Here is a 12,598-nt window from a genome sequence, read left to right on the forward strand (position 1 = left end):
ACATTTATTCTCTGAGAAAACTACTTTCAGAACACAAGAAATAATGGGAACCTCTGAGATTGAGTGAAAGGGAGTCTCAGTAATGGGAAGGAAGACACCAAATGTATATGTACAAAAACAACATGTTTTATGTAACCAGGAGGGTCCCCAGGTTACTCATGAGATTTCAGTGGATTCATGAATTTTCTCCATGGTAACAGCATTGTTGATTTCTAAAGGGTACAGGAAAAATCCATTCATTTTTTTTCCGCAGAAGTTAAACTTTCTTTTTGGATTTCCTGTTGGACCCACTGTGTTAGGCACTTCACGGTTCCTCCCTCCTGCCTTCTATCTCTTCTAGCTCTCCTTTCTTCTTCCTGACACTCCTTCCTCTCTGGTAAAGAGAAAATAAAAAGATTAACTATTAAAGAATTGCTGGGCTACCCAGATTGCACACCGTTGTCTTTGTTCGCACAATAAAATTGCTCTTGTTCAGATTGTTTCTTTTTTAAAAAGTGGAAAAATGAGAGAAAAATTAAACAAAGCTTGTAGAGGCAACAAGCAAGGGGAACCTTGGGTTGAGCTTCCAGTGTGTTCTCTGCTGTTTGTTTACTATCAAGGGTGGGGCTGTGATATAAAATATCTGTCCTTATTTAATGTTTCACCCTCTAGTCTTTACAGTGCATATTTGCTTCTCTGATGACCTTCTCTTTGGATTTATAACTGCTTCTTTCACCCATAATCCAAAATAAGTGTACATTCCTGTGGAAAAACTAAAGGAAGCTGTCAGTGTAGAGTTAATATAGTTAAAGCATCCTTAACTCTGCTACAAACCCTTTAAATAATTAAAACTGTATGCTTGAAGAGTTAGATTTGCATTTCTTTACCAAGTTTATTTAGTACACTTTGTTACACTCAATTAAATGAGAATGTTCTGTTTCATTTTCTTTGCTTCGGGTTGATCATTTTGCCTTTTGATTCTTATGCCCTAGTGTAATTTCACAGTGCTTAAGTCTCTAAAACTATACATATATTAATGCATATGTAAATCTATACATGCCCATTAAAAGGCTTACTATTTGTACTGAGTAGAAATGCCCAAGGCATTTGAGCATTCCTGGTAACCCAAGGAGGAACTGGGTCTGCAGATAATTCATGGTGGTAAAGAAGGAGTTTGACAAAGTTCTTTTAATATCTTTTTCTTTTTTAAAGTCCTCCTATTTTGGCATCACCTTTTCTCCCCACAATTGATTTGCTGATGTCTTCACAAAAGCATGAAGATACAGGTGTGAATAGTTGTGGAAAGGAAATTAAATCTAAGTGCCATCTCTGTAGCTCCACATCTCAGTTGGCAAAGCATTTATAGACTGCTCTCTGTAAATTAGTTCATTGCTTAAGTTATGCATGTTTAAGAAGGAATAAATTAGTTATCCATTTCCTAATGAGTAGTGGGATCAATTGGAGCATGATGAGAGAGAAAATAGCATAATTTTGCTTTCCCAGTTGGGGTTCAATATCGCTAAATTTCACCATTAATCACTCTATCAGTTTCCTGGGTTATTTCTGGCTGTACATATAAATTATTCTTTCCTTTTTATTTTTCCTTCCAGGTAAGTAAGACTGTGAGTTTGTCCAGTGGGGTTGTCGATGGGCGATGTTGTCTCCTTTGCACCCCAAAGTGTCCCTTGTCACCAGGGGCCCTTCTGCCTGTGCATCAGTTTGTGTGCGTTCGTGGATAACAATGGATATGTATGTGCGATGACAAATACGAGGGTTCTAATATATTTAACTGTTATGGGATCTGTTATGTCTACTTTAGGGTCGACCCCATCCCATATGATACTCCAAAACCAGCGGGCCACACGCGGTTTGTCTGCATCTCAGACACACACTCCAGAACAGATGGTATCCAGATGCCTTATGGGGACATCCTTCTCCACACAGGCGATTTCACCGAGCTGGGACTGCCCTCAGAGGTTAAGAAGTTTAATGACTGGTTAGGTAAGGAATGATTGCGTTCTGGCGCCCCCAATTAACCTTTCCCGTCCGAGTGTCACTCACTGCGTCCTAATTGAATTAGAGCACTTGGAAGCCAGCTCAGCCATTTCTCGTATGATATGCAGTGGTGTCTAGCTTTAATCCAATTCTGTTAATTAAAGATGAATTTTTAGATATTTAATTTTACTGTGCATCCTTTCAGTGCCTGGCCTCGGCGGCTCTGGGGCAAAGGGATGGAAAGCTTTGAAACCGATCTCATCTCACTCATTCTGCTTTAATGAGGGCATTCATTGGCACACATGAGACCTAGAATCATATTTTTAATTCATTGGCTCTGCAGTCTTTCCCAGATATTGTGAGCAAAGATGTACAAATGACCTACTAGGAAGCGAACATTTCTAGGAGATGAGGGGGGAGGTAAAGATCTCTATACAGGGGAGATCCTAACCCAGTGCTGCTTGTGGGTGGCTTTCCTAAGTGAACCAGAAGGGATTCCTACGACCCCTATAAAGACAAGCTATCCTGCTGTATTGCTCCCAAACCTTGGGGCATGAAGTCACCTTATACTCTGTGAAAGGATAATGGCAACTTTGTGGTTGCTATTGGGACACCCATGGCTCGAGGTGATATAAAAATATTGGCTCTTGGGTCAGGCAGTTGCCAAATATTAACATTACCAGACAATCGTGGGGCTATTCATAGCTAGTTTAGATAACAGCTTGTGAAGAGCCTTCTTAGGTGAGGGAAAGAAGCAAGTGTTCTGAGATTTTGGAATCTCTGAAGACACTCTAAAGTAAAAAATTACGTAGGAAAGGGCAGAAGTCACTCTGGAAGAATAATGTGAATGTGTCAGCCAATAAATATTACTGTGGAGATTTAGGTAGAGACTTGAAATTTGTTTCCATTAGACTAAAGCAGAGTTTGAGATGTTAAGATTATTGATTAAGGAAATATGGTAACAGAAAAAGTTTTCATTAAAAAGTTAAAAATATCAATACTAAGAAAAAAAATAATAAGCCTAACCAATATCAGAGTAATTTTGAGTTTTCATGTGATCTTGCACAGATGTCGACACGTTGATGGTTGACATTAGAGGACATATCTGTTCTTGTAGTTTTGGGTGTTTATTTGATAGTGTTGGTACGACTTGAAGTGATTTTTAAAATAATTTTCACATGAATTCTTTTTAATAGCAGCTTGACACTCAAATTGTTCTGTTTTTCTTTAATAAGACATACCTCTACAAAGTAAACATTTGCATTGATGTCAATTTTTTCTCTGATGCTTAGCACTGAAATGTGCACTTTTGCTTATGTCTATTTGCCTCCATTGACTTATTTCTTAGGGTACAAAACCATGTACAAGTTAAATTATTAAGTCAAAGGATGTAAAATTCTTTATGATTCCTGCTATTTATTGGCTGTTTTCCAAGGGGCTTGTTGCTGTGTATTTTTTAACAGTGAATGAATATACCAATTTTACCGTGATCTTGACAGCATTGAATATTGGAGGTTTTATGTTTTGCGCTGTTTAGTAGGCATTCAGTCATGTCATTTAAAACAAGATATGGTAAGTCGCATTGTCTCATTTTTCCAAACCACTCAGATGCAAAGAAGTTCAGTGACTTTCTTAGAGTCTCCCTGTGATGGAGCCAGACCATTGTCCAGACCTTTTTACTTTTGCCTCTGTAAAATTTGTTTTCAGTTTCTAGTTTTTATTCGGTTTAGCAATTTTTTTCTTAGGTCTGAAATTACTGGAAATTGAATTTTGGCAGTTTTAAACCATTCTGTAACAACTGGATCTCAACACAGAAAGGATCTAGTTGTATTGAAATGTGGGTTTGTAGAGAAAGGGACCAATGTGTTGGGAAGTGTTCACAGAAATTCAAGATCTGCTGGATCTTGGATCTAATCTTGTTTAGCCACTGACCTTGGGCAACTGAGTTAACCTCTCTTTTCCCCTTGGATTCCCTCTGAAGAACTAAGGATTAATACTACCTGTCTTTCCGGATTGTTGTGCAGATTAATCAGTAAATGATTGCTGCTACTAAGTTTTTGTGGGCCATTAATAACCGAATGGGGAATGTGGTGAATGAACCATCAACAGATATTTAAAGGGTAAAAACAAGAAGAGGTCAGAGGAATTACTTAGTAGATTAGAAGTAAAAACTGGTAGATTTTATAAGGGAAAGTACTCCATAAATGGAAATGTACCATAACTAAAGAAATAAAATGATAAGGAGAGAAAAATGCTAAGGTTCAGTTGTGTGGTCAGTTCCTCCTCGTCCCCTTTCCCCACTGATCCTGTGAGGCAGGAGGAAAAGGTCTCGGCAGGAGATGCAGAACATGAGGCTGAAGGGAACCCTGGAATATGCACAGAGAATAAGTCCTATTGGTGAGCCCAGAATAGCCCAGAATAGCCCAACCATTATTGGGGCCACCTGGTGCTCCCAAAGGGGAGAGGGGAGAGATGGTGTGTGATTACATTTGACCACTTGGCTCAGTCAGGAACCTCTCACCTGGTAAGAGCCCTCCCAGCAACAACTACCAGGTGACCTAGCAAGTGGGTCAGGAGTCTTATAGTCTATGGCTTTTGCCATTAATAGGGCAGCCGATGCAGGGCATTCTTTCACCGGTCAGACTCCTCACAGATTCAGCAGGCACTTAGAGGCCAGTGAACCTCTATTTGATTTCCATCTTTCTGCTCTTGTCTAGAATCCCCTGATTATTGGAAACAACCCAACCTTTCCCCAAACTCCTTTCCTGTTCCTGTTTCTGTGGACCAGGCATTCTCATTCCAGTGTCATCCCTCCAAGGTTCCCGATGATATCCTTATTTTACAGTTGAGGAACCTGAAGCTCCATGGTGTGAATATACTTAAGGCCACTTAGCAGATTAAAAAGCTCAGAGAGGCTAATAATCCACCCAAGTTGCCTTGGCTAACAACCCTGGAGTTGTCTGACCCCCGACTGTGAACCTTTTGCCATTACTATTCTGTGATATTATGAGAGGGTTTATGGCAGCTGGAGAGCTCACAGATTTTAAGCTTGAGCTAAAATGTAGCTTTTGGTAGCTGAGTAGCTGCTTGACCATGTACAATTGTTTGAAAGATGCCCATCTTGATGCCCACCCTGACCCATCAGCTTCAGGATCTGAGAATCCCATCATGAGTTCTCTGTGGGTTCAGAGATGATGGGTCCAGGCATAGGTACCTTTGTCACTTAGCAGATGTAACACACAGTTAGGAACATGAAGTAATTTATGAGATAAGTGAGCACATTACAGGGTCGTAAGAAGGAAGAACTCAAACTAGGTACAGTCTGAGAATGCAAAGGAAGTGTCATGTAACCAGCAGAAGGCAGAGCCAGCTTTGAATCCTCCACTTTTAACAAGTTGCTGAAACTCCTGAGCCTTGCTTTCCTCAATTGTAAAATGGATAGAAAAATACTGATTATATACCCCATGGTGGTTGTGAGGATATGCTCTGTGATAAAGGTTGTGCCATTCTTAACACAGCCGCTGGCCTATGAACAACTTTCAGCAGAGCCAGTGGGATAGAATCCAGAAAGCAGAAACCGAGAGGGACTAGCACCATGAATTTAAAAGGGGGGCTTAGAGTGTAAGAGCGAATGCCAGATGGTATAAAATTGAGACTGTAAACAAGCCTCTTTCCTAATAATAACATCAAATGGACAGCATGTTCGGATTGTAAGAGACCTTGGAGGTCCCACCTCCTAAGTTGGTAGAATAAAAAACTGAGGCTGGAGTGATGAAATGAATTTCCCAGAATCACTTAGGGAATTAACAGCTTAAACAAGGAGGGCAGTTGAACTAACATGTGGTGTCTGTGGGGGAGGGTCTAGACACTACTCTCTCCCACACCCCCAATTCACATTTCATGCAATCCTCAGAATAACTTGTGTAATACATAGCTTCTTTCTTACATATGAGGAAACTTAGGCTTGATGAAATTAATGGATTTAAGGTTATCATATAACTAGGAGGTAACCTCAGGATTTGAATTTGGACCCATAAGATTCCAATACCTAGATGTATTCTATGTTTTTCGATTCCCAAGCTAGTGCTTAGGATCCCAGCTGGAGGGACCATATCCTGGGTTAAACTGTGGCCCTTGGAATAACCACCTTCCTTAGTGCACACTCACACATTCCCACACATGGGTCTTAGGTGGATTTGTGTCACGCTAAATCGATTTTGTGACACAGCTCCTGCACATGAGTTGACCTATGGGAAGGCCTGGGAGGTGGGGACGCATTTGTCATAAACCATTGCCATGGTGGTAAATTAAAACAAATACCCATAAACGTTATGGAAGACACAGCCAGTTGCCTAAACTCCAAGGGGTGTCATCTAAATTACATTGCGACATTAGCATTTCACCACCTTCATTTTAGTCCTTGACGTGACTAGAGTACAAGAAGTGGGAACAGGGTTTGCTAAGGGATTGCCAGGACAGTCCATTCATCCTTTGTGACTGATTCTCTTTCAGAGTTGATTGCTTCCTTTAACATGTTGGTCAGGCTTCTGCAGCCTACTCATGGCTACTGTGTAGTTGTTATTTCCCTCTCTCCTACTTGACTGGTAGGTGTCTAACCAGTGCTCTTGTATACCTACTTCTGAGTATAGGTCTGAAACACAGAATACACACTGGTTGTTGAATGAATAATGAGTGAATAAATGAACCCAAAGATACAACAATTTTTCTGCCTGCACCTCTGGCCCAGATTTTAAGATTGTGTAGCATTGAATATAAAATATCTTCTTCCCTTCCTTTTCCTTTTCTCCTCTAAGTATTTGTGACATCCAGTTGTCTATAATGATGCCTATGTGCAGAAATACTTAAAAAGAGTTTGTTGTTTTGTCTCTTATAATTAGAAAGACATTTCTTGGGTGGCCTATTCTTTCAGTCAGAAGTCTATATATAAAAAATCTAGTCAGTCAAAGTCCCTTTTAACACAGCACCAATACCATGAGCCTTTAATTATGACTTTCCTTTGGTCTCAGTTGTCATTTAATAGCTCTGAGCTTCAGTTCCTTCAGTTTCTTCTTCCAAGAAAAGTCTCAAGAAGAGGGTCATTTGTATTTGTAGGAGTGTTGTCTTAGGCATGGGTATAACAGAGTGTGACTGTAACAAACATTCCAGATTGTAGACATACAAGTCAGTTTTCCCCCTTTCAGAATTATCATCGTGGGAGATAGTGTTCCTTTTCCAGTCATCTTGCTATTGGCTCAAAGTTTTGGAGCTGGTCTTTAGGAAACGCTTTCATATTCTGAGCTATTTTTTTACCCTTAGAATACATGTCATACATGTTCATTCTTGAAGTTAGAAATAGAGATAACAAAAAAAGCAGAAAACAAAATTACCCGTGGGTGAGATAACAACTGCTAACATTTTAGCCTGAATCTCTGAAATATTTTCTCCTGGTACATATGTCCACACACACATATTTTGCCAAATATAGAGATCTCACAGTGGAACCGTTCTGTAGTCTGTTTTTGATCTTAACAATATATCACAAACAGGGCCTCCCTGGTGGTGCAAGGGGTTAAGACGCAACCTATAAAGCTGTCCACAGCCACTGCAGCACGAGTTCGATCCCGGCCAGCCAGGGAACAGCCCACATGGTGCAGCAGACCTCTCCTGACTCACCCGCTGCTCCCCTCAGCAGTGTATTTCAGTAGATCTGCCTGTTCTGCTCCCCACTCTCTCTGGTGAATCCTCTTACCCCCCATACCTCTGGCCTGTACCCTAGCTCTTGTATGCATAAATAAATAAATCTTTTTTAAAAAATATATCACAAACACACCTTTCCACATCATTAAATAAGGCTAAAATACTTTTTCTTGTAAAGGAATATTTTCAGTATCAATAAGAAACATACAATGTGTGCAAAGCAGAACTTACACATTCGTGCATAATCCTATTTTCAGGATATTTGGTGTGCCATATTTGGGAAATGTTTTTATTTTCTATTTTGAGTATCCTCAATAGCAGTAGATCTTCATCCTTTAAAAACTTCTTGTCTACTGACTATTTTTTATGGTCTGTAGTATTCTGTTGTAAGGGGGAATATTAATTCCATTATCCAGAGCCCTGTTACTGGACACCGATGTTTTCATTCTTTTATTATTATTGGTATTGCTGTAATGAATCCTTTTTACTTTCTCTTTATAAATACCCTTAGTTCTATTCATAGAATAATTTCCTGGAAGTAGAACTGTTGATCCAAACAATATGTGCTTAAAAAAAGTTTTATTATCTATTATCAGATTTCCTTCCCTAAAGCTTGTGATTTCTGCCTACTACTCACAGAAGTATTTGACAGTTTGTGTGACATATTTTTAAATATCCTGTGGCAGAATATCTTCCCCCTTTAAGGCATTTGCAAAAATGACTACAAACTCTTTCTAATTGTGAAAGTTTACAGATTCATTATGAAAATTGCAAATAATGGCACAGGAAAAAAAATGAAGTTCACAAGTATATCCCACAATTCACAGATAACTGCTGTTAATTGTTGGGTGGTGTACAAATGCTTGCTTGTGTACTGATGTATCAATAGACCATATGCTGTCAGGTTAAGGGCAGGCATATAAAGTTTGAGGTTTAAATCCTGGCTCCAACATTGTTAATGCCATGATCTTCAATTTATTAATCTGTGAAAGGAAATTATTAAAGCTTAGTGTAGTTTAACTGCAAGGATTTTTGTTTGGTGAAGCAAGATAATGGATCCCCAATAGGTACAGGTAGTAACTGTTCATGAAATGTCACCTGCTATTGTTTAAGCTGGCGTGACTCCTCCTTCCCACCCTGTGGGTGAGTTTCTCTGACTTCCTGGGAGGGCAGAACTTCAGAGAAAGTGGCCTTACAGTCTTTTGTTCCACAGTGAGCCATAGCACTTGCACTCTGCTTGCAGAGCAGAGAAAGGGGTGAGCACCAGCATGGCCACCAGAAACCTAACGCTGTCTCCTGTCCAAGCACCCAGACCCAACACACACAGGCTTCTCTAGAGTCTAATTTACCTGTGAATGATACACCTGAGAGGGACAGGTGGCCTCTTTACTCTCCTGTCATCTCCTTTCTGCCCCCATCTTTAACCTGGCCCACTCAGTCCCCTCCAGTTCACTACCCCTCCTTCTGGAAACCACTCCTGCCCACTGACTCCTGTCTTACTCCAGCACAGCAGACCAGTCAGATTTTAATTGTTTTTTTTTTAATCTTATACAGAATGCTTTCCAGGAATGTTTTGTTCATTTAAGGCTGATGCTTTTTTTTTTTTTTTTTTTGGAAACAATACAAAATGAATGAGAATTGAAGTTTGTGACATAGGCAAGTTGCAGTGTACCATTTTGAATCAAAAACAATGATGTGGCATGAAGTCAACTGTTCCTTCTTGTAAGGTCCTTGGCCATTCCCAGAGAAATGATTGAGAAAGGATTTGCACAGGGAAGATTCATTGGAATGTTTATAGCAGAATAAATTCTGTGGGAAAATTATATATTTTTTAATTATTTTTTAATAGAGGCATGTTTTATTTATTTGTTTGTTTGGTTTGTTTATACAAGCACTGGGTACAGTCAGAAGCGCTGGAGGGTGAGAGAATTCACCAGAGCCAGAGCAGGGAGCAGAGCAGGCAGAAGGACGAAGTACACTGCTGAGGGGAGCAGCGGGCCGCAGGAGAGGTCTGCGCGCCATGTGGGACCCTCCTCCAGTGGCCGGGGAGCAGCCAGGGATCGAACCGGTGCCGCAGAGGCTGCGGGCATCTTCACAACCCAGCGCTCAACCGCTGCGCCACTGGGGAGGCCGGAAAATTATATTTTAATTATAATTAAAAAATTATAATTTAATTACATTTTTCTTCTTCCACATGTGTACATATACCACTCACCCTCCACCAGAATGCCCATGCCAGTTCCCCATCTGATAGCGCTATAACTTTATGACCACTGAATCGTCATATTTAATAAAGTGGTAAAGGTAGGCAGCTTTAAGAAGAGCAAACCCGATGACTTTTCCCTTGATTGACAGGTGAGAATATGCCAGAGAGTCCCTTAGAGCTGAGAATTCCCTGATTTTTATTGTTCAGTTTAATATCAGAGAAGTTTCTTCATCACTAGTTTGCTCACAAAATCTGTATCAGACATGCTATACTTTTCAGTTTTTGATTCATAATTTGATTTTCCCAATGACTGTCCTAGTTCTTGTTTAATAGCTTTGCTTTCTATTTCAAGCAGTTTACTTATGACTTTTGTTCTCAGTGTGATTCAGAGATTTCACAGAGTGGGTTGCTCTATATTCATTCGTGTAGAAACCAACATCCTCTTTCTTGCCTGTAACAGTACAGGATGAACACTTGCTTAATCCAAGTAGCCATTGATTCATGCTTATTATTTATTTGTCCTTTCGTACATGGAAAAATCTCATATTCTAAAGACAATTACATCATAGTCTAATTCTCATATAGATACATTTTACATGTATTCCCAATAAGGATAAAATGAACTTTAAAATACAGTTCACTTTATTATAAATGATTAAGTAAAGTACTTGAATAAAAAAATGAACCCAAACAGTGAATGGTTGAATATGCTCAAATAAGTGAGATTGGATTTTGTTCCATTAGAAAGAATCATTAGTGACCCAGGACATGACGGGGTCATTTGCAATCTTCGTGAACCTAGTCCTCTGTGTTATGGCCAGCCATTTTCTAAAATTACATTAATTATGATGCCTCTAATTTATATGACATCTTTCTCCAAAGGACTCAAAGTCCCCTTGAGTATATTAGATCATTAATGCTTATAATGGCTCAGGGAAGTTGATATGGGCAGCAGTATTAGCCTTGTCTTGCTGATGGATGGATGGAGATCCAGAAAGGTGGAAGGACAGACTGGGGTCATGCAGTGAGCCAGCATAAGGGCTAGACCAAGAGTTAAAGGCACTGGGTGTTGTTTCCAGTCTTCCAGCCTTCATTTCCAAAGCTTTCTGCTTTATCCTTTTCTGAAATAGCTCCTAAAGAACAAGGCACATGGTTGAGGCCTTAGAACCATTAACTTCAGCAGAAAAATCGACATAAACCATTTCCTGAAAAGAGTGAGTCTTTCTGCATATTATTGCATGAACATTATAGCACTATGAAAAATAATTTTTTTTAAAGATTTATTTATGCATATAAGAGCTGGGTGCAGGCCCGAAGTGCGGTGGGGGTGGGATTGTAAGAGGATTCACCAGAGACAGAGTGGGGAGCAGAACAGGTAGTAGATCAAGTGAAAACACTGCAGAGGGGAGCAGCTGGCAAGACAGGAGAGGTCTGCTACCCCATGTGGGTTAGCTCTCTGGCTGGGGATCGAACTTGTGCTGCAGTGGCTGTGACAGCATTGTAGTGCTGAGACAACCCCTGTGCCACTAGGGAGGCCCTGAAAAATAAATTTTAAAGGTGTTCTTTGGAAACAAAAAAGTCCCCAGCTTTTCCAAATCATTCGGTTAAAGAGGGAAACTAGCCCCAGACTATGTAATTCTAAATCCTGGAGCTGTAACCTTGTATCCCAGACCATGAAGGGACTTCATCCTCAAACGGTATTTACAAATGTGCTAAGTGTCTTGCAGGGGCAGGTAGGTCCTGTTTTGTTGTAGGCAGTGAGAACTCAGAAAGGAACAAGTAAGGACACTCATGACACTTAGCTCCAGCTTCTGTCAGTTTTACTTCCTTAGACAGCTAGAATTCAGAGTTCAAATGCCTTACCTAGTTTTGCACAGGTCTGTTAGTGCAGGACCCAGGACTAGGGACTTTGGTTTCTGTTTGAGTGTGATGCCTCCTACCACCGTATGTTAATTCTGCTTATCAAAACCTGGGAAATTATGCTCAATCTTTGAGGATTTGTTTATGAATCGAAATGCTGATTTCATCTTAATCTTTCCAGATACTTGCATCCAACCAGAGATAAGGTATTTTACCATAGATGTTAGAAGGTATACAAATCTCAAAACCAGTATACTTCAAACTGATTTATTATCTCCTCCAAATACTGTTCATTCTCCCGAATTCCCCTTCTGATTCATGTGACAATTAACCCAGGCTCTTAAACCTCCTCTATCTGTGACTACATTTTGTCACTTTTATTTCTTGAGTGTTTCCAGGCCTCTGTTTTCTTTTAAAAATTGCCAAGGCCTGGCCTGCCGTTTCTCTCTCCTGGAATCATTTAATAACAACTAACATATACTGGATACTCATTATGATCTGACCCTTTATAAGAAGGATGCATTTTTTTTTTAAGATTTATTTTTAGTTATTTATGTTTATAATACCTAGGGTGCAGGCCAGAGGTGAGACGATTCACCAGAGACAGAGTGGGGAGCAGCACCTAAACTATATGTAAAACCTGTGGGCAGCTCTTATCTTTGCCATAGATTTGGTTGGTTAAGTCCCTTTCCCTCACTATTTCTACAGCTTAAGGATATGATGTTCTCAGACACCTACAGCTCGTGATGTGGTTACTAACACTTTCCCCTAAGTCCCTCCTTTCTCACTTCCTGTGAAAGTGTGGCTTCGTGTTTATTGCAATAAGAAGGTTTAAAGGCAAATGACACAAGGTGTTTTAAC

At 40.0% G+C, this 12,598-nt stretch overlaps 1 protein-coding gene across 1 annotated transcript in view; it reads left to right on the forward strand.

The window, feature by feature from the left end:
* The window catches only part of MPPED2 (metallophosphoesterase domain containing 2), a gene marked incomplete at its 3' end in the record, with an annotated part of 164,996 nt that overhangs the window by 43,043 nt on the left and 109,355 nt on the right, over positions 1–12,598 (forward strand). Inside the window, exon 2 of the mRNA XM_084249079.1 lies at positions 1,799–1,980. Coding sequence (XP_084105205.1) covers positions 1,799–1,980 — 182 coding nt within the window. The remainder of the gene's footprint in view (positions 1–1,798; positions 1,981–12,598) is intronic.

This window comes from Talpa europaea (genome assembly GCF_964194135.1).
Source record: "Talpa europaea genome assembly, chromosome: 1".
NCBI classification, from domain to species: domain Eukaryota; kingdom Metazoa; phylum Chordata; class Mammalia; order Eulipotyphla; family Talpidae; genus Talpa; species Talpa europaea.